This window comes from Rhopilema esculentum, chromosome 13, assembly GCF_057945365.1.
Source record: "Rhopilema esculentum isolate cy_ngs chromosome 13, ASM5794536v1, whole genome shotgun sequence".
Classification (NCBI taxonomy): domain Eukaryota; kingdom Metazoa; phylum Cnidaria; class Scyphozoa; order Rhizostomeae; family Rhizostomatidae; genus Rhopilema; species Rhopilema esculentum.
Window position 1 is genome coordinate 1,855,469 of NC_142827.1, and position 19,549 is coordinate 1,875,017.

Below are 19,549 nucleotides of genomic sequence, written 5' to 3' on the forward strand. Positions count from 1 at the left end.
TGCGCGAGAATGATTGTCAAACGCGTTAATGTGTCAGTATTATAAATTATTATTGTTCATTGCTTCGATTGTTTATTCTTACGTTTAAAAGCCTGCTCTCTGTGTTTTTCTGGAATGTTTTAAATGTGAAATAAACAAATGTTTAGGCATTCTGAATGGTCTAGTTTTAAGTCATTTGAGCACTCCAGATCTATTGAAATTCTGAATCCTTCTGCCCCCAACCCTGGACCCAGTTCCATTGTTCACTAGCTGCGCTCCTGAAATCTCACAGGTTTAATTTTCCAAAACTTGGCAACTTTGTTGAAACAATGTAATAATTTTTAGATTTACTGTATCTCTTTTTCAATAAATAAATTTATTCAATATTTGTTGCTTCATGGCCCAGGGGCTCCAACGCAAGTTGAAAAGTGGGAGAGGGCAAATGTCAAATCAAATACCCATAACCAAGTTTTTGCAAAAGGCTTTATTGTTTTGCAAACAAGTTGGGAGACCATGCCCCTTCCCGGCCCCCTGTCGTCGGAGCCCTCTGCGCTGGAAAATGAAATCCTGGGGGCCTGGGGGATATTTTGCTGATTTTGAAAAGAAAAAAGAAAATTTGAATATGGAGCAATGCGAATAATTTTCAATATATATTTTCAAAATGGATTTGTTCAAAAATCTATACAGAGCATGGGTATTCTGCACTTCTTCATGGTTCAGCAAAAAAATCAGTCTTCGAATTTGACAATGCTTTACCCTGGGTACCAGAGTCTCAATTATTCAGTCTCAGAAATATAGTTAGAAAGAAGTCACAGAAAAAAATTTTTTGAGCACCGCAGCCGTCTACAATACTTATCTCCGGATTCATGAGGCTCTGGTACCCAGGGTAACAATGCTTTATCTAGCAGGCACGAGGCCGGAAGGGTGCAAGGTGCAGTGTGTCTTTTGACCCCATCTCTAGAAATTGTAACAGGTTCACTTTGTGTTCACGTTACGCATGCGCTGTCTAGGATAGTCACATGGCGTCTAACTATAAAAAGTGTAAATATTTTGATCGGGAGTTCCGTTCACTTCAGTTCACTTTAAATTCACTACATACAATTTTAGTTAGGATAACTAAACAAACAATTAAAAATACAGCGATTTTATTTCAGGAAATTCAAATTCTATGCAAGAACATTACAAACTAAATCGCATGGAGGGAATTATCTATAAAAGGTGCTTCCTCAATAGTTTGGGACTGGGTGGGTCGAGCTCCCCAATAATTGACAAACAGTACCATTAATCTTTTATAACAGTGTACTGAATGGGGAGCAATACAATTGACAGCGCCCCCCAACGTTAATTTCGTGTCGACGGCACAATTCATGATTAGTATACAACAAGATATATCGTATTATCGGGTCTAGATTTAGCATTGGCCTCTATCTCACACGTAGTAAGCCATTCTTTCTACGAAATATTGTTGTACAACATGCATCATGCGAGTCAATAAGCAATAAAATATCGTCCAAATTCAAAAAAATTTTGTGACGTCATCACTTTGGAACTGGTAACGTCTTCACTTGATGTCAGCAAATTGTATTGAGAACAACCTTAAATGTATTGAGAACAACAAGCTAAACTAGTGCTATCAAAATGACAAGTGGGTTCTTGCACAAAATATTGCGAAAAACAATAGCAAAAGTAGAAATTTGCCAATTTTCGGCATCAGCAAAGGGGGCTCTCCCCCCTAGCTCTACACCCCTGAGCTAAACCTAGACATTTCACTGACATTTCCTGTGTGCATTAGTTGTAGTTACCTGTTTTTAGGGTCATCTTTGTCCAAAGTTTTAAAGCGGGGATTGAAAAAGAGGTTGATTTATCAAGTCACGTGGTTATTGTCACATGCAGTCCACCGTGAAAACATTTCACACTGCGAGATGTCTGGCGAGATGTAAAGAAGAGGTATTAGGCGAATGCCTAGGTGTCTGGCAAGGTTTTTTGGTGTTTATGCCACAGTTTTACTTGATTTTTAAAGTTTTCGCTGAGTGGGAAGATGTCCTTAAGGTCAAGGGTAAGTAAACAGAGTTTAATTGAAAGGCAAATTATCGACCTTGTGTGGGTAACTTTCCTATCATTTCTAAGCTGTTAGCTTATACAAAATAGAGTAAAGTATAATTACAACATCAACATCAAATTTACTGTCAAGTGTATGTATGTTATGAAATACTTTGTCGAGAAGTGCGCGTGGAAACAATCCTACAAATTAGCTTTCGAGCCATTTACTCTTGTGATATTAAGACGGGATAAATTTCGTTAGATGCTTAGCCTTTTCCTGTGTGGCTAAGCTTTCTCTAGTAAGAAAGGTAGGTTTGACTGTTTTTTGCCTCTGTGTAGTGATTTTATTCCCTAATATTCTCCACAGTTATTTAAACGAAAACTAGTTTGTTTTGAAATGTTGGTAGAAGTGTGTTAAAGAACCAAGCAATTTTTTCATTCTTTCATTGCTGGCTGTCATTGCAATTTCTTGAGTGTATTTCTACAAAAAGTAAGTCTGTTTTGCTCTTTGGTTTATGGAAACACAACAAATAAAGTTTATCAAATATGAAAACAATAACCTTTCACTCATAGCATGTTAAAAATGTTAGTAATGACAGTGATCAATAACAATTGTATTTAATAACCAACATTATCATATGAATTGAATATAATATAAATTTATTAATTAGCTTATTCAGCCACCAAATGGTCTAGAAAATATCACGTGCTAATGTAATGCTCTATATTGCAGGTCCTCTCTGCATACAAAGTTCTGCACAGAACAAGACAAAATGTTTTCAAAAATGACAATGTGGCACTTGAAGCTGGTAAATATAAAATAAGGGAAGAGTTTCGGAAGCACGCACAAGTGACAGATGAAAAAAAGGTGCAAGAACTTGTTAAAATTGCAGAAGAAACTGCTGTTATATTAAGAAAAACAGTGGTTCAGGCAGTTTTGAATGATAAAGGAAATTACAAACTCAATTTGACTGATGATTCATTTTTACAAAATAATGTTATGCTGGTAAAAAAGAATATGTGTGACAGAAGAGAAAAGAAACAAATTTAAATCTACACTTGCAAGCTGTTTGTTATAGTTTTGCCATACATGTAGTTCTTTTCGGACCAACTTTTATTAGAATATGCATTTAAGATTAATTGTGAATATACTCTGTTTAAATAAAGTCTTATGAATATTTAGCTTCAGAGATTTAATACAGTGTCTGTGAATGTAGAATTTTCAAATCTACTATTTCAAATGGCAAAAATAATGATGCAATTATAAAATCTCTATGCCTAGAAGCAGTAAAAAGCCTAAGGTTCAAAACGAAAACCAAATACATTGTATCAATGCGAATGACTCTAAATGAATAAAAACCAGCAACAAATGAATAAAAATGACAACAAATTAATATCCAATTATTATTTGAAAAAGCAGTGAGCAAAGGTAAATGAAATTTGGTCATGAACAATCAAATACAACCATATTTTATTAAGAGGCAATATTGAAGAGATCCTTGCCTCATTTACTTATTGATCCTTTACTGATTATTTTTCCTAGTGAACAATTAAATAAACAGCCATTGAATCTCCCCTCTTCTTAGAACCTAAGGAATTTTCAAGAGAATTGAGGGAATAAAAGTAAAAGAAGGCAATTCATCTGAATTATTCTGTTATAAATGCAGATGTACACTTAAAGCTGCTTTAAAGATTTTATTGGATGTGATTTAGTTTGAAGGTTTTTTTTCTCGCAGATCTCCTTGATAAAATTTTGAACAGAGTTTATAGCTCCATCATATTTCTTTCAGTAATGTAACTAAATTTGCTAATGGATTCATCAAGCAGGTACAGTTATTGCACCATTGAATCAAACATAAAAATCATACAACATAAAAATTGACATAAAAAGTCAAGGCATTTCTTTAAACTTGAATCAATTTCCATAAGTAAGAACCTTCCATTAAGATCATATCCTGGTAAAATAGCTGAGGGGAGGGGAATGGTCAACAGCCTATTCCTTTCAAGGAGCAACCACGATGCCACAAGGAGTCTAAAAAAACATAGCAACCCTGGAACCATATCATTAAACATAAAGCTTTAAACTAATATTACATCTAAATATTATAAACCACATATAACAAACCATATTACTTACTTTGTTCTCTAAGTTTCCTTTGTTTACAATAACAGCAGCAGAAACTGGCAAGTTTAACTCATATCATAAAGATAAACATAAGATAAACACAAGTTTGGTTATCAATATTCTTGTTCATCGATGAAATCAGAACGAAAAGAATTAACCATGGTGTGATTTACTTAATACAAATTACAATCTGTATTATCAGATTAAATCACAAAAGCAATACAAGCAGTGATCAATTCATTAGTTGCTCTTTATACAACATAATCTAATAAAACATAAGACTTATTATATTATTATGTGTCAAAATGCATTAAACAATACCAAAAATATATTTGCTTGACAAACAAACTTGAGTATTTCTAGATCAAAATCAAATACTATTGACAATAAATCTCAAAATAGAGATTGACCAGAAACTCTTGTACTGAGCATCAATAATCACATTAATTTTTGAAGTATTCTAACTTGTTAAACCTTTGTGTAGTTTACTTCTGATGATAGATAAGGATGGCAATTAACCACAAAATAAGGCATAATAATATTTCAGTGATCTTCAAAGGCAAAAACAAAATATTTTGATAGAAAACTCACCTTAGTTTTTTAACTGTCATTTCATAGTTGACAAGATTGTTTCACAATTGCAAAGAAGGGAGGGGAGGTAAGCTATGAAAGGTTATTCCTTTGAAAAATCCTGATTTTCCAATAACATAATAGTACCAGACTATCATAGTTGAGGCAGGAACACTTAAAGTATCCAGTCACAGGAATTTATTGATTGGGTAATGCCAATTATCTGCCTTTTGAAAAATAGCTTTTCTCAGGGTGAAGAGAACAAAAAGGATTGCTGTGTTGGCAAATTTGGAGACCAGAAAGAGTGAGTATTCAGTTTGAATATGATGCTCTAGATACTGACTTAACTTTCAAGATTGTTTAGTTGGGTGTCTTCATTATTGATTGTTTTAATACTTTTCCTCATTACAGAATTTCTTTTATAACAAATTTTCTTTCATGAATGTCAAATAAACAGCTCTTTATACAAGTCACTGTACTAGCTATAGGAGAAACTGAGACAAATGGAGATGCAAAATGCTGGAGGCTGGTTGGATAACTTCTTTCTTGCAGCTACAAAATGGCAGAGGGAATCTTGAGGGAAAATGCAAATTAGAAAACATTGGTTTTGAAAAGAGCATGGGAACTACCAGTGGAAAATAAAAGATCTGTAGGAAGATAAAGATTGAGATGGAGAGTGTTTGAAGAAGATGTGAGAAAAAAAACATCAGAATAGAAGATGCTTGAGATAGACCTTTTGGAGGTGAGGTACAAGAATTGCCAACCCCAGCTTGGAATAAAGCAAAGAAGAAGAAGAAGAAAAAGAAGAAGGAGGAGGTCTTGAAAAAGAAAATAATTAGATGTGAGCTCCCCAAAGACAACTAATTCTTTGGTAAAGTCTTTGATAAACAGATACACAGGGCCATGTTACAGATCTCTGCAGAACCTGGATAATTGGTTCAGAACCAAATGTGGATACTGCAGCAGCATACATACAGAAAAAAGCATGCTTATTCATCAAAACACAACCTTGAATGCATCATGGTGGGAATGGGTTATTTCAAGGTAAAATTGTAGTCCCATCAAAAGTGACAATGTTTCATATTTGCATTATGATCACTGCCAATAAATTCTATAAAAATAGATAATGTGAGGTAAAATTCAAGAGTTACATATATATACATAGGTGGTATAAAGCTGATTACCCATTGTTTGCATGAAATTAACTTGATACTCAAACAGCAAACTAGAATGGTGGTGACCCAGCTCGGATTGGTGTGCCACTGGGAGACAACTCTGCAGGCAAAGTTGAGTCAACTGTTGTTTTCATTTCTTGCCAAATCAGTGATAACTAGAGTAAAAATGAACAATTTAACATTAAGAACCAGGATTGCTACAATACCAGGCTATTAATTTGTGTTTCAGGTGACATGTTGTGATTCATCTATAAGCAAATATAGATATAAATCAATATACTAGTTTTTTAGTATCCTTCAATTATAATGCCACTCTAGAAAAAAGCTAAGTTAGTTTTAAACACTTGTACTGCTTATCTCCAAGTACATTTTAAATGGAATGTATAGCTTTTTGATGTAAATTAATCATTTCTTGAACTGAGCATCACTAGAAACACATTATTATACTATTAGAAGCAGCCTAAAAATTACTAGGAATTATTAGACTTCATGCTCTATCAAGAAAATTAATCAACGGAAGAATAATACCTCATTATGCTTTTTTATTTGAAGGTCAGTTAAATTCCTTAACATGTTAGCTAGCATTTCCATATTGGCATGAATTAGCTGTGTCTCCATTTGCAAACAATAAAGTGAGAAATAATTTCTGTTTTCCATTGTGTGAATTGCATCCTCCTGTTCTACAATTCGGTGTTCTAGCTGGTCTGCAGCATCTTCCATTCCTTTAACAGTTGCTGACATTCTTTTTTGCTTATATTGCTGCATCCGATGTAGTGCAAGTTGGTGGTCACGCAAGACTCCTTTTTCGTGCCTTTCCAGCAACTCCTAGAAATTTAGAGATTTTTTTAATTTTTTTGCATTTACTGCAGTAAGAGTTATATAAAATGAAAAACTTCATGAGTTCTTAAATGAAAATGTTAAAAATTTATGCACCCAAGTAAAATGTATTGTGAGACAAATCCAACCAGCCATCTAAAAATATTTTTGAATTGTTCCATTTTGCTGAAAGGAAACTCATTATATTTGGACCATAAATGAATTGCAATATATGGTGTTATCAACATAAACTAAATTTCTGCTAAAAAGCATAGGATCTTTTAACTCAATAATGGCATTATTTTGAAAAACAATACTAATGTGTTTCTTTGCTGTTAACTTAAAGGAAGCTAGGCAGTCAACAATGCACCACTATAATATGATATGTCTAGGCACTTTGACAGATCCTTTCTGTGAACTTGAACAATGGTCCATCTCATCAGCAAAACTTATATTTGCTTGCACTCAATATTACCATTGATAGAAAGAAACATGAAGAACCTATGACAGATTCTTAGTATTGGAGGTAAACAACCAAACATTTGCAAGCTGCATGAAAAAGTTGCTTCTCCTGAATTTTGAAGAAAATTAGCAATAGACTGGCTAACCCAAAAATAGGGAAATTTTGAAACCTCCAGGGCGATTTCAATAAATTTTTGTTGAATGAGATAGAGTTAGCCCTTAATTAGTCTATTTTTACTTTTCTAAAGGTATTCAATTGTGTTACTCTAATCATTTGAAAATTCTTATCTATTTAAAACTCTTAGAAGGAGAGTGCCGTTGCCCCTTTTCTAGACCATAAAAAATCCTACATAAATTACTATAGTTTTGTCTGCTATAGTGTACTGGGTATGATAAAAAGCAGTTAAGCAGTAAATAGGGGTGGACCTCCACTATGATATTGTGTGAGACATTGGAAAGTTGTTAATTGTATCTTGAAACATATGGGGTATGGGGTCCTAGATATTTAAAACATTATTAAGTTAACCTTTAAATTATTTATTTTAATCAACTATAATAAATGAATTTCATATATTAAACTTATCTAGCCGGTTTTAATAACCTCTGAAATTGTGTATAAGATAATTTGTTTCTGTTGTATTTGGAACCAGAAATTGGAATTGCTTTAACTATCTGTTTAAAACCACTTAAAAATCCTACATAAATTACTATCGTCTGATATGCTACAGTGTACTAGATGTGGTGTAAGAGCCATACCTTATAACCAGTTGTTAGGTCTAAAAATGTTGCTAAATAGTCAGATACTTGGTCTTCTTCTTTCTCCCCCTGAAAATCGAAAGCAAAAGACAATTAGATGAAATGATCACACAAGTTCTGTGGCAAATGCATAAAAAAACTGCAGCAAAGAACAGTAGGTTTGGTGTCATTAAAAAAAAGATAGAGCCATGAGGAAACATTGTCAGGAATTGTTTTCAATGTCAGCATATAACAGTCCCAGGTAGTTTATATTCATTGCTGTTGGCTGTTTTGTTTCAACCATTAAAACAAATCAAAATAAAGATATTGGGAACATCAGCTTGAATAAATGATATAAATATTGACCTGATATACACAGTTTTTCAGTGTGGTATTTCATAGCTATGATCAATAAAAATAAATACATACATTGATTGTCACTAGGGCTGTCCATTGAAGGTAGAATAATATATCCTGTTTCACTATTTGGTTAGATGAAGCCCAAGGCCAATATTTCGTTGCAAGCAAATAGTTTGAATAGTATAATTACTTAGTTACAAACAAATAGTTCAAACAAGCTCACTATTGGATAACATGGGTGTTAAAATAACCGTGACTGATCAAATAGCGTTTACTGGTCAAAAAGTAATTGTCAACTGAATAACAATGACTGATCAGAAAGCAATTTGGTGTTTCGGTAGGTGTTTTATACTGACTTTAACCCTTTTGGCCATTGAGGGCAACTTTTATTTTTGACAAAAGAATCGCTTTGAAATTTGCTTTGCAGCACATCCTTTGAAGTAACATGAAACATAGGAAATGTCAATAGGAAAACAAAATATTAAAGGTTCTGACTTATGAAATAGTTATAACTGATTAGCTGTTTGTTATATTCATCAAATTACAGACATTTTCAAATCTCAGCTTTTGACCCTGACCCCACCACATCCATTTGACCACACTCATATTAGCTGAATAACCAAATATTCGTTAAATTTTAAACTGAATAACCAAATAGGAATATCCGAAGGTTTGGACAGCCCTAGCTTTCCTATCCATGTATTCAACATCACACCATAAAAATGAAAGGGGCATAATTAACAAAAAAAAGTGCATACAAAAACTACTCCTTTCTCTGCCAAGGATCCAAAAGGTTTTGACAATGATCGAAATCCTTTTTTCAGTTTATCCCATGTGTCATTTCCACCAGTTGCCCAGCTTGTTGCTCCATGCTGATCATTGGCTAGGCATCTGAGGCACAAAAGGTAAAAGAAAACTGAAGATAAGAATATTCAATGTTTTTGAATAATGACAAAATGGTACCTAAAAATATGGGATCAAGCTGAATACTGAATCTAGTGTGGTCATTCCCAATGCCAGGGAAAGACAAGGAGGAAATGATATGAAAGTGGTTCCCCAGTGGGATACCAGCAGCTCTACCAGTGGTCTTCCGCATATGGCCTGTGGTGCCCCAGAACAGAACTCTGATGGCAGGGGTGGACATTTCCAGTAACAATTTGGTCACACAATGGTAACCCTGTGAAACGATAAGCGGTCTCCTGCAGATAAAACTGGTCGTCCGTCCTTGGTGTGTAGGAGACCAAATTTTCCACCCCTGAACATGCCACTATTAAAAACCACACATTTTCAAAATGAGAAAAAGAAATAGGTCTCGGCTGTTTTGGCCTTCTAAGAACAGAACATGATTTAAAATAGACCATGGGCAATTAACATAGTTTACAAGTTCATAAGTTTTTATGTGGCTAAAAGATGATATTTTCATAAGCCATGCGATGTCACAAATCTATGCTAAAGAGATAGATATTTGGTAATATGAGACATTTAGTAAAGTGAAAATAATAAAAAAGTGACATCTTACACGAGTTCCTTTGAGAAGCTGTACATATCCCCTCCCATTCCTGTAAAAAGTAGAACTTTTTTAAGACAAAAGGAAGATAAGCAAAAACATAAAACTGAGTGTATTGGTAAACCTTGTATTTTATTTGAGCAGAGAATAGGATTAGTTTGTATTGACTATTCAAATATATTAGAAAATTGATAATGCTGAGGTCTAAAGTGAAAAATGTGTATAATAAAACAGTCTCTAACTAGGGGGAGTACCAAATTAGTCAATAAGAATGAATCAAAAGTTTTTTGAATGGGGATATATTTTCTGTTAGAATAGCCACTAGCTGAAATACATAATCATTCTCTTTCTAACGAAATGTTTCCCTTTTTTACAAAATGGCTAGTGTGCATCCTATTTTCAAAAAAAGGAGATGCAACTAGTAAAGAAAATTATAGACCAATAAGGGTGCTTGTCTCAGCTTCAAATTGTTTGAGAGAATCCTGTTTATCATATCTAAAACATTAATGTACAAAAATTCACTTTGCTTCGTGGGTTCTGAAAAGATTATAGCACACAGCACACCTTATTACAACTTTTTGAAAACTTGGGAAAGAGCCTGGACAAAAGAGAGTTCCCTGGTGCTGTAATGTTCTCAGAATATAAAAGTTAATGCCCACTTACAAACTAAACTTCAATACAGCTAAGGACTGCAATTGCCACACATCATGAGGGCTTTATGTCTACAAGTTTTATTACACACCTAATGATCTCAGAGACAATCGGTCCATCATTTCCTTCATTTTTTGCACACTGACATGAATATTTTGTATCTGTTGTCTGCTGGATGACAAACATACTTGGGTATCAGCAGGCACCAATTCCTACATAAAAAATTTTGACTTTGGACAAAACTGGCAAAACAGGAATTTCTAGAAATGGTTGCAAAGCAAAAATTGACAAGAATACAGAAAGGTGATGAAAATTGGAGATGATGATTATTTATGCTGCAGATCGTCAACAGAGAAACATCATGTTTTGCATGCTTCATAGAATCATTTTTCATTTTATTTTCATTAAAAACAGTTCAACTTAAACTGTGACAGTTATGATGCTGTTGATAAGAATCATCATCATAATTAGGTCATCAAGTCAGAGTTCCTATGATGACAAAGAAGCAAATATTGCAAGTCAACTTTGGTTCTTTATTAGCGAGTCATTATACTTGTCTCAATTGATGATAGTTATTTTATGAATCATGAGAGATATCATGTGATTTTCAATGTTAATAGTTGAGACAAACTGCAGTAATTGTAATTTTGATTAAAATTTCAAAATTAATCTCCCAAAACTTGCTATGGTTACCTTTGCTTGTGAGGCAAGACTATTGGTTAGGAATTCATCAGGTGCACCTTTAAAATGTTCTTTTATTTTATGTCCAACATCCTGTTAAACAAAAAAATAAAACCCCTAAACAGCACAAATTAATGAAAAGAAACCCTGAATTGTAGTAACACACACAGAATTATCAATACAATTTTCCTACTTTACCCCACAGCTCTTTGCAAATGTGCCTAACTCACAAGACACAACAATCATGACTGGGTTTTCTCAAACCTTAGCATTACTTCATCAACACTTTTGTACAAAATGTTGTTAATTATATACAAAAAGAAAATCAAAAATAAGGAGCTCATGATAAGATCCATTTTCTAATAAATTCTTAAGCCCTTGAAGGCATTTGTATATTTCTATATAAACTTAAAAAGAAGACACCTTCACCAAGCAAGACTGCGTAGGAAGCGTGCTGTGCTTGTGGAAACCTCCTTATAAAAGGGCTTATATGTTATGAGGAATAACAATGCATACAATGCTTTCAGTTTCTTTCAAAGCTACAATCTTTTAACCAATTCTAATAAAGTTTGCATTTGGTTTTCTTCACATAACTATGCCATACAAACACAGCAAAATGGAGATAAACAAAACAATCAACCTACAGATCCTTTGAAGGTCATAAAGTATGTCACAATTGGGTCATTTGACATGACTGGGTGTCTCACAACCAGCATCATAAATCTCTTGAGGGCTCTTCGCCTTGCTTCAATGAATTCTTTACTTGCTGTGAAAAAGCAACACATTTTAAACATAACAACGTATAAAAATTAAAAAGGTAAAAATGTTGTCATGAATATACACTTGAGCATACTTACCAACTCATTATCTTAAACGCTAGAAGTTTATCGATCTATTTTTGCACCTTGGCTTTGTTTGATCATCAGACATCACGTCAAGCATGAAACTCAAAATAGCAGCTCCCTGTCCTATTCTATTCAGCAAAAGCATATATTAAAGGCACAATATTTTGATGGACATTTAAATTTTTCATTGTCTCTATCCAGTCAGAAACCTGAGGCTAATTATCAATGTTTTCTCAATCAAAAGCATGCTGCAGAGCCTATTGTCAACTATGACTCATGGGACACAATGCATTTGAGATACATGCAGCTTTCAAGATACAATTTGTTTCATTTTCACAAGATTTAAACCTAAGGGGTAAACTTGATTGCAGGCCTAAAATGCAGGTCATGCTCGTTAATAAAACCCAGGTTAAATTGTGTGGATCAAAATTAGTGGCCACTTGAAGTTCTGCACTTAAAATCAAGAAGAATTGCTAACAAGAAATAAAGAAATTAAATTCACAAGGTGCTAATACAATTAGAATTAGACTTAGAAATCTTGAAAGAGTCTCAATCAAGCAGCTATAGAACAAATTTGTAACTTACCTCCAATCTTTTTTGGTGGAAGTTTTGGTATAAGCCTGTACAAAAACCTGGACATCAAAAGTTCATGAAAACTGACAAAGTCATTGTATCTCCGCTGAACACTGGTATTGTGTTTCTAAATAAAAAAAGAAATTTACATTGAACTGGAAGTAAGAAGTATTGTCCACCTGTTAAAGACTGAGATTTGAGAATTCACCAGAATTTAGTACAGCAGGCCTTCCTAGGAAAAAATTAGCACAAATGTGGCATTTTGAAGTCCTAAACTGTGGTAGGAGTGTGATGGAGTGCTTTTGATGTGTGATGGAGTGCCTGTGATGATTTCTACAAAAGGTTCATAGTATATGGAGCCATAAAAACCTCATTTTTGAACTCATTTCTTCAGTTCTCCCACAACTTTAACAAAAATATATAAAGCAAGGTAAGCTAGAAGAAACTTTAAAATTAGTGTGTGTCAGGCTATTGTATTTCATTTATTTTTATCGGAAAGATGTGTCCAGAAAATGATCATGACATAAATTGGAAATTTATCAAGGTATGTTTTAAGTTTAATTAGAGTCTCTTTGACCACAATAGCCCTTGTTAGGCCTTTGGCAAGCATGCCCAAAGGTTAGAGTTTATTGTGGGCACACTTCCTGCTGGACAGTTGCCATGACATTGAAAAAGCACTTTCAATATTTCCTCTTGGACATTTTTTGCATGTTCTGTTTAAATGTTTGGTCCCAAGGACTCATCCTTATCAAATTGTTTTGTAGCTCAGATTCTGGCTGCAATTCTCATGCACATCTGCATCCAGTTCTATAGCTAAGTTTTACAAATAGGAGGACTGTAGTGGTCAATTTGAAGTGGTCAAGTAAAAGCGGTCGATTCAGTCCTCATTTCCATCAATGTTGATTAAAGGTCATCAGATTGGGTCTGTGAGATAAACTTCCTGTTAGTTCCTACAGTTTTGTTGCTTTTGATGTAGTAAAGTCTTCCACAGGCTTGCGCAGCCATTGGGCAAGCAAAGGCTATAGCCCCACCCATTTCTTTGCAATAATAGGTAGGAAATTTCTAGAAAGTATACTCTAATGCAACTTCGAAAAGTTTACTCTAACAGATCCTAAGTAGTAGCAGATCTTTTTTTTCTTCGCTGGATCTAATTGCTTAAATTGGAAAGAAGCAAGTATTTACTAATACAGGCGTTTTCCAGCACTCTAAAGTGTGTGGCTTCAAAAAATTTTGGTCACACCATTTTTACCCCACCCACTTTTAGACTGGTGCGCAGTGCCTGAGTCTTCCTCAAGCGATGTAGCTTGGTCTGCAGGAGCCATCTTGTTGCGTGCTTAGTGTTCAGTAAAGAGCTGAAAAGGTGCTTGGAAAAATTTGGTGGATTAGGGCGGATTAAAATAAATGTAAATTTTACTGATTACTGTCAAGAGGGAGTTGTAATAGCCATAAAGAATACATTCCATCTCTAATCAGAAAGTAAAAAGATGTGCTTTGCCGAGTGAGCCTCGATGAAGAGAGGAAATGATGAAGAGCTTTACAGCCCTCAATTCAACAGTGCTTTCACTTGGAAGGATTTATTCCTTTCTTCAGGAATTTTGGCTTATTGGAAGGAAAAGAGAAAGGATCATAAATTAGAACAAATAAAGAAGGAATTTGTAAGAAATTGAGATGAATATTTCTGATATAAAAATTAGAAAATGGGCTTGTCAGTCAGTAAGCGGGCCAACTACATTTTCAACAGAGCTTCAAGGTTTATGCAAACTGAGGCCAGTAAACTGAATTTTACCATTTCTAATTTTGGTTAAATAACCTGAAAGATCTCTAATTGTGTGAAAAGTGTTAAACAATTATAGAGATTTGGCAACTTGAGCACAGGCTCTGTCCCCATCAAATCACAGTAATTTTGTTTCTGTTCTAAATCTGATGAACCATGCAAAGATAGCAGAAATATGTAGGAAACCTAATATCATTTATTGGCTATAGCTCTCCCAATTTGTAACATGATATTGCATATTCAAAGATAATTTGTGGTGCATAAAATTAAAAGTTCTACAAATATATTTTGATGGCGCCACGCTTTAAAACTCTATTGTCACTACTTGCCAGTTCTAAATGTTTTGGAAGTTTCAAAAAGTTTCGAGAAAGTTTGGGAACTAAATAAGGTGAGTTTTGAAACTTAATAAAGCTAGTGAATTCAAGGCAACACTAGGAACAATTTATTGAGTAAGCTGAAAGCGAAAACAACGGATGAAGGTCAATAATCCATATAAATCTAGCAATAGGGAAATCGGAAGAATTTTTATCCATTTTGGAAAAAATTTTAAGCAAATAGAAGGATTTTTCAGGTAAAACTGATAGAGATAACTTGATTCAAAGCCATTCAGTCACCTTAAGCAGTTTCCTGTGCTATGGTAAAAAACAAACAAATAATTATAAGACAGGCCTGCCATAAAATACACTTCCCAGTGCAGGGTGGCATGTAACAATGCATACGAGTGCCACCGCATGCTTTCCCAGGAGGGCCTGGTAGAGTGTCTTAGAATGGCATTGTTTGAACCATTACTCAGGCAAATTTTTTTTTCAAATACAATTCTTAGATTCTGTTATATAAATAACACATAGACAAATAATTAAAATAAAAGGGATGATCTTCATTTTGACTGAGCATCTAAAACAAAGTCTGTTAAGGCTGTGATCTGCATTTACACGGCCACTTAAATAAATCTTAAAACATTGATACATTACATTTGATACATCAATACAAAGCAAAATTGGAATATTCTATCAAAAGCAACTTGCTCAGCTACTTCCCACCTGTAACTGCAAACATGTGGCAGTTTAACTGTTGAATGATTGTGCATAGCTTTGCACAGATATGCATAAAAATATTCAATTTGTCAAACAACGCCATGTTTATTTACACAGAGAACCTGTTTTGGTAAATTATTAACAAACCAACTATCATATCAATAACAATCCTGCCCAAATATTTTCTGCTTCAGCAGCTGGTTGTTTAATAAACAATATATTGATTCTGCTTTCAGTGTGTGCAACTGGAAAAACATGATCACAAAATGATTGCTGAGGTGGTTGACATTCTAATCTAGAAATTTTCATCTTGACAAGAATAAAACCTAATTTCATCAAAAAAAAATTAAACTCAAATGCCACAAATATGCCCTCACTAAATTCCTGATAATAAGTACCCGCACAAAACCAATTTTTTCTCTCCAATCAAAACTTCATCTAAATATATATGTCAATATCTCTTTTTGTTAGCATTGACATAGCTAGCCCTTACTACAAGGAGGTTATTTATAAAATAGACAGAAGAAACCTTAGTCTTCCTACAAAATTTTACTTATGAAATCTCAGACTTACCCTACTTGACACTGTGTACTCTCTGTGCTTTAAGATCAATCCTTTTTTGTCTGGCTCAAGCTCTACCTCTATTCTGTCCAGCTCTAAGAGCTCAGGATATGAAAAACCAAGAACATTTGGGTTTTTCGTCCTTTTCAATTTGATTTTCAAAGATTTAAGTTCGGCTAAATCCCCAAGATTTGGCTTTGGAAGATCTGAAAAACAAGATATTTAACATCAATTATCATAAATAATAAAGCAAAATTAAAGACAGAAAATAAAAGAAAAATCATACAGAAATTAAATAATAAGATTATCTTATTCTTTTAGTGTGAGGAAAACTCAGTGGTTAAGGTCACAGACCTAGAGTTAGGGGAGTTGAAGAAAACAAGATTACTGCTAGATAAAAAGACAAAAACATGTCAGGCATTTCATTCATAAGTATAAAGAAGCTAAGAAATCCTAGCTGCAGGTCTGCTAAGTTGCTATTATCCATATAAAATTTATTTTTATGCCATTATATTCTTGAGCCAGCATGCTTTGAAACATTGAAAGAACTTCTAAGCTAATGAAAAAAGGAGTCAAGTTTGTTTGAAAAACTGATGCCGTTTCCCCAAAGTTTTTATTTCTATAACTACAAATAAAATTGCAACAGAGGCGAGGGAGAATTGAAGCAATAGCCAAAAGTCAAGCGAAATCCAGTCGAGACAGCGGTAAAAGCAATCCTGCAACCTGCTTTGGGTGCAGAAATAAGAATTCAAGAATAAATGTTGGATCATGGTAGCTGCGAGTGTGACTGAAAAATAATTTCACTGAACTTGATTATCATATTTTAACAGAGGTTGAGGCACTACGGAACAACCTCCTCTTACAAAAAGACCACTTCCCCCCTTCCACTTCAAAACTGTTTGCAAAAGATAATACGCAAGTTAATATTACTAAGACATCTAAAAAGCAACTCAAATTCTTTGACTAAGAAATCAAATTCTTTGACTAAGAGCTAAGAGCCTGTAAATGGCTTTGAAAAAAGCAAACATTTAGTAAACTAGAGCTTTTCGTCTGACACTCTTCAGAGTTTAAAACGTCAGAACATAGATCGAAAACTCTACGCTAAGAAATATATATACCCAGTTGTGGATCGAAATAGGCCAATTAGAAAACACAAGCACATGACTGTATAGGTTGACCAATCAGTGCTGCTTGCCTATTGAGAATGTTACCAATGGAGTCCTTATGTGAAAACGAACTCCTTTTGTCTACACAGTAGCGGTTTTTTCTTGCTAAGAGCCTATTTTGTATCTCCAGATTTTTTGACTGCCAGGTAAGTTATCAGTTTCTCAAAACCCTTCACGCCCGGTTAAAATGGCATATAATCCGCACAAGTGCGACTTTCAACCCGCCTTTACTATTTGATATCACGATACAGTTAAGGCATTTGAAAAATTGAAAAACAATCATAGAATGTTACATTGAGCATTTCAGCCAATTAGGCCATACAGACAAAGCTGCGACTTGCATTGCTGCCTACTTTAGCAGCACCTTCTCCTGTGCTTTCTTCAAACCCTCCCATTGAGTTACACTTTTAACAGTAACTACAAAAGGCAATTTTCCTTTAACCTCCTCATTGTATTCACTTTATTGTACCAACTCTATTGTATTAATTCTATTGTATTGATTTTGTTAGCTCCATTTTATTTGTTAAGTATTACTGGTGAAGACTTTGGTTGAAACGTTTAAGCGATAGTGTTTTTTCTGAATATCTATAAATGGAAATGAAATGAAAAATCCCTAACCTGAGTCGATGAGCAGTTCAAGGGACTTTTCTGACACAGTTTTTCCTTGCTGTGAAAGTGCAATCAATGCAAATGCCTTGTACAAGCCATCTCTTGTCAAATATCCATTCTTCTGGGGATCAGTTAGCTCCCAAATCTGCAGATAAAGAAGTATTTTTTTTAAATATTTTTTTCAGATAAAGAAGTATTTTTTCATTCTCAAAGTTATTTATAGTATAAGACAATTACAAAACAGCATCACAGAATTATAGTTTTGCTATTTGAAAGAAGTTTCAAGGCATATAAACATATATAAAAAAGAAAAATTTACATGTATTAGCAGTTCTTCTTGGCATTTTGGGCACAAATGCACAAAAGTGATTCTTTGCAAAGACATATAATTTATTTAGATGCAGATTGATTTATTTACTCCTTATTGTTAATGTATTTTAGTTATTAATGTTGTAATATTTAAGTGTTCTGTAATGTTAAATTGTATTTAGGACTAATTGATAATAGGAATGAAATGCAAATGAAATTATAGTAATATGCTATTATCTAGCAATTACAAACAAATCAAAAATAGCTGGTGACACCAATTTAAAATCAGTCAAAATAAAAAATGAACCAGGATTCTATTGGAAGGTGTCTTAACCACAAAATAATTTTGAAGGAAGTACAGAGCATGTGTTTATATTCTAAAGAGATGATGTCGAGTAACTGCAAGTTGATGATTCCCGCAAGTAGCATGACTTTTTTAAAGACACATTAGATTAAAGTTAAAAAGAAGATGGCGATATTTTGAAAATCAAATAGCTGCTGTCTCACCGTACTAAGATTCTGTCTGGCTAGGCCCGATTTTCCTAACAGAGTCTGGAAAGTTTCGAAGTCGATCTTCTCCTGCCCTCCGCATATCGTATCAAATAATTCACGATAGAAGGGGGGCACAGTGCCTGAAAAATAGCAAATAATTACTTGAATAAATCGAACTCTTCACTCATTTCCCTGAGATGTTAAAAGAAAAAAGTGACACTTGGCTAAAACTGAGAATAATACCCACCAAATGCGAGCTGTGCAGCCATTTTAGACGAATCGTTTCACCACTGCCCCTTTTGCGAAAATGAGTATAAGGCTCCTTCACAGCTTGATGGTTGGCTAGTTGGCCAACAGCTAAAAGGGGCATTGGAGGGTCGCAGATCAGATACTGAAGGAGCAGTGAAAACCCCTTCTCCCTTTGCAGATGTTTGAGTCCTATTTGTTTCACTATACATGCAAGCAGGTCTGTTGCAGGCACCGCGGAGAATGGGGCTGGGGACCATAGCCCCCCACTTATTTGTAATATAGGTACTTATTTTATTTTAGGTCAGTATTGCGTTAATGGTTATATTTGTTTAAGCTTCTCTTAGTTAGGAAATATTAGCTTGTCGCGCGTTAGTTTTTCATGTTTTCCGGTAACGTAATATTTTACATGCCCTTTAACCTACAAAGTTCTCCCGCGTATCCTAATATATCTAACACCTCCTACTAGTTCATTTACGTATTGCACGATAGATACCGACAATAACACCTGCAATTATTGATGTTAGTTTGCTATATTGTAATGCTGTTATATAAAGTAGAGTAAGGAGAAACAGAGTTAGTTAGAGAGAAGCGTGGTGCTTGCGAAAGTCCACTGCTATCAAACTTGTAGACACTCACTCGCACACACACACACACACAGAACGGTCATGGATTGAAAGGCTAAGAAAGGGCTGGACTTGCTACAAGTCTCTCTCCAAGAAAGGACTGATGGTATTCAACCCGAGTGGCTTGTGAAAGCACTCGAGGTTTCGTTTCATGTATATATATAATTTAATGGCATAACAGTGCTTGTGAAAGGCTGTTTAGTACCTAAGTTT

The 19,549-nt window shown here is 34.3% G+C and overlaps 2 protein-coding genes across 2 annotated transcripts; one reads left to right on the plus strand and one right to left on the minus strand.

The window, feature by feature from the left end:
- Positions 1 to 1,866: 1,866 nt before the first annotated feature.
- LOC148958589 (complex III assembly factor LYRM7-like) lies at positions 1,867 to 3,216 on the plus strand. Its single transcript, XM_089112083.1, has 2 exons — positions 1,867 to 2,035; positions 2,753 to 3,216. Exons 1-2 carry the CDS (start codon positions 2,018 to 2,020, stop codon positions 3,068 to 3,070), a joined length of 336 nt encoding a protein of 111 aa, XP_088968209.1. The 5' UTR covers positions 1,867 to 2,017; the 3' UTR covers positions 3,071 to 3,216.
- A 1,032-nt stretch (positions 3,217 to 4,248) lies between these two features.
- LOC135691755 (sorting nexin-8) lies at positions 4,249 to 18,880 on the minus strand. The gene is made up of 13 exons (XM_065209716.2): positions 18,712 to 18,880; positions 18,480 to 18,604; positions 17,673 to 17,808; positions 15,901 to 16,094; positions 12,532 to 12,646; positions 11,746 to 11,867; positions 11,114 to 11,194; positions 10,512 to 10,632; positions 9,782 to 9,821; positions 9,021 to 9,153; positions 7,924 to 7,992; positions 6,418 to 6,714; positions 4,249 to 6,044 (listed from the first exon to the last, which is right to left on the minus strand). Exons 1-13 carry the CDS (start codon positions 18,731 to 18,733, stop codon positions 5,940 to 5,942), a joined length of 1,560 nt encoding a protein of 519 aa, XP_065065788.2. The 5' UTR covers positions 18,734 to 18,880; the 3' UTR covers positions 4,249 to 5,939.
- Between the last annotated feature and the right edge of the window lie 669 nt (positions 18,881 to 19,549).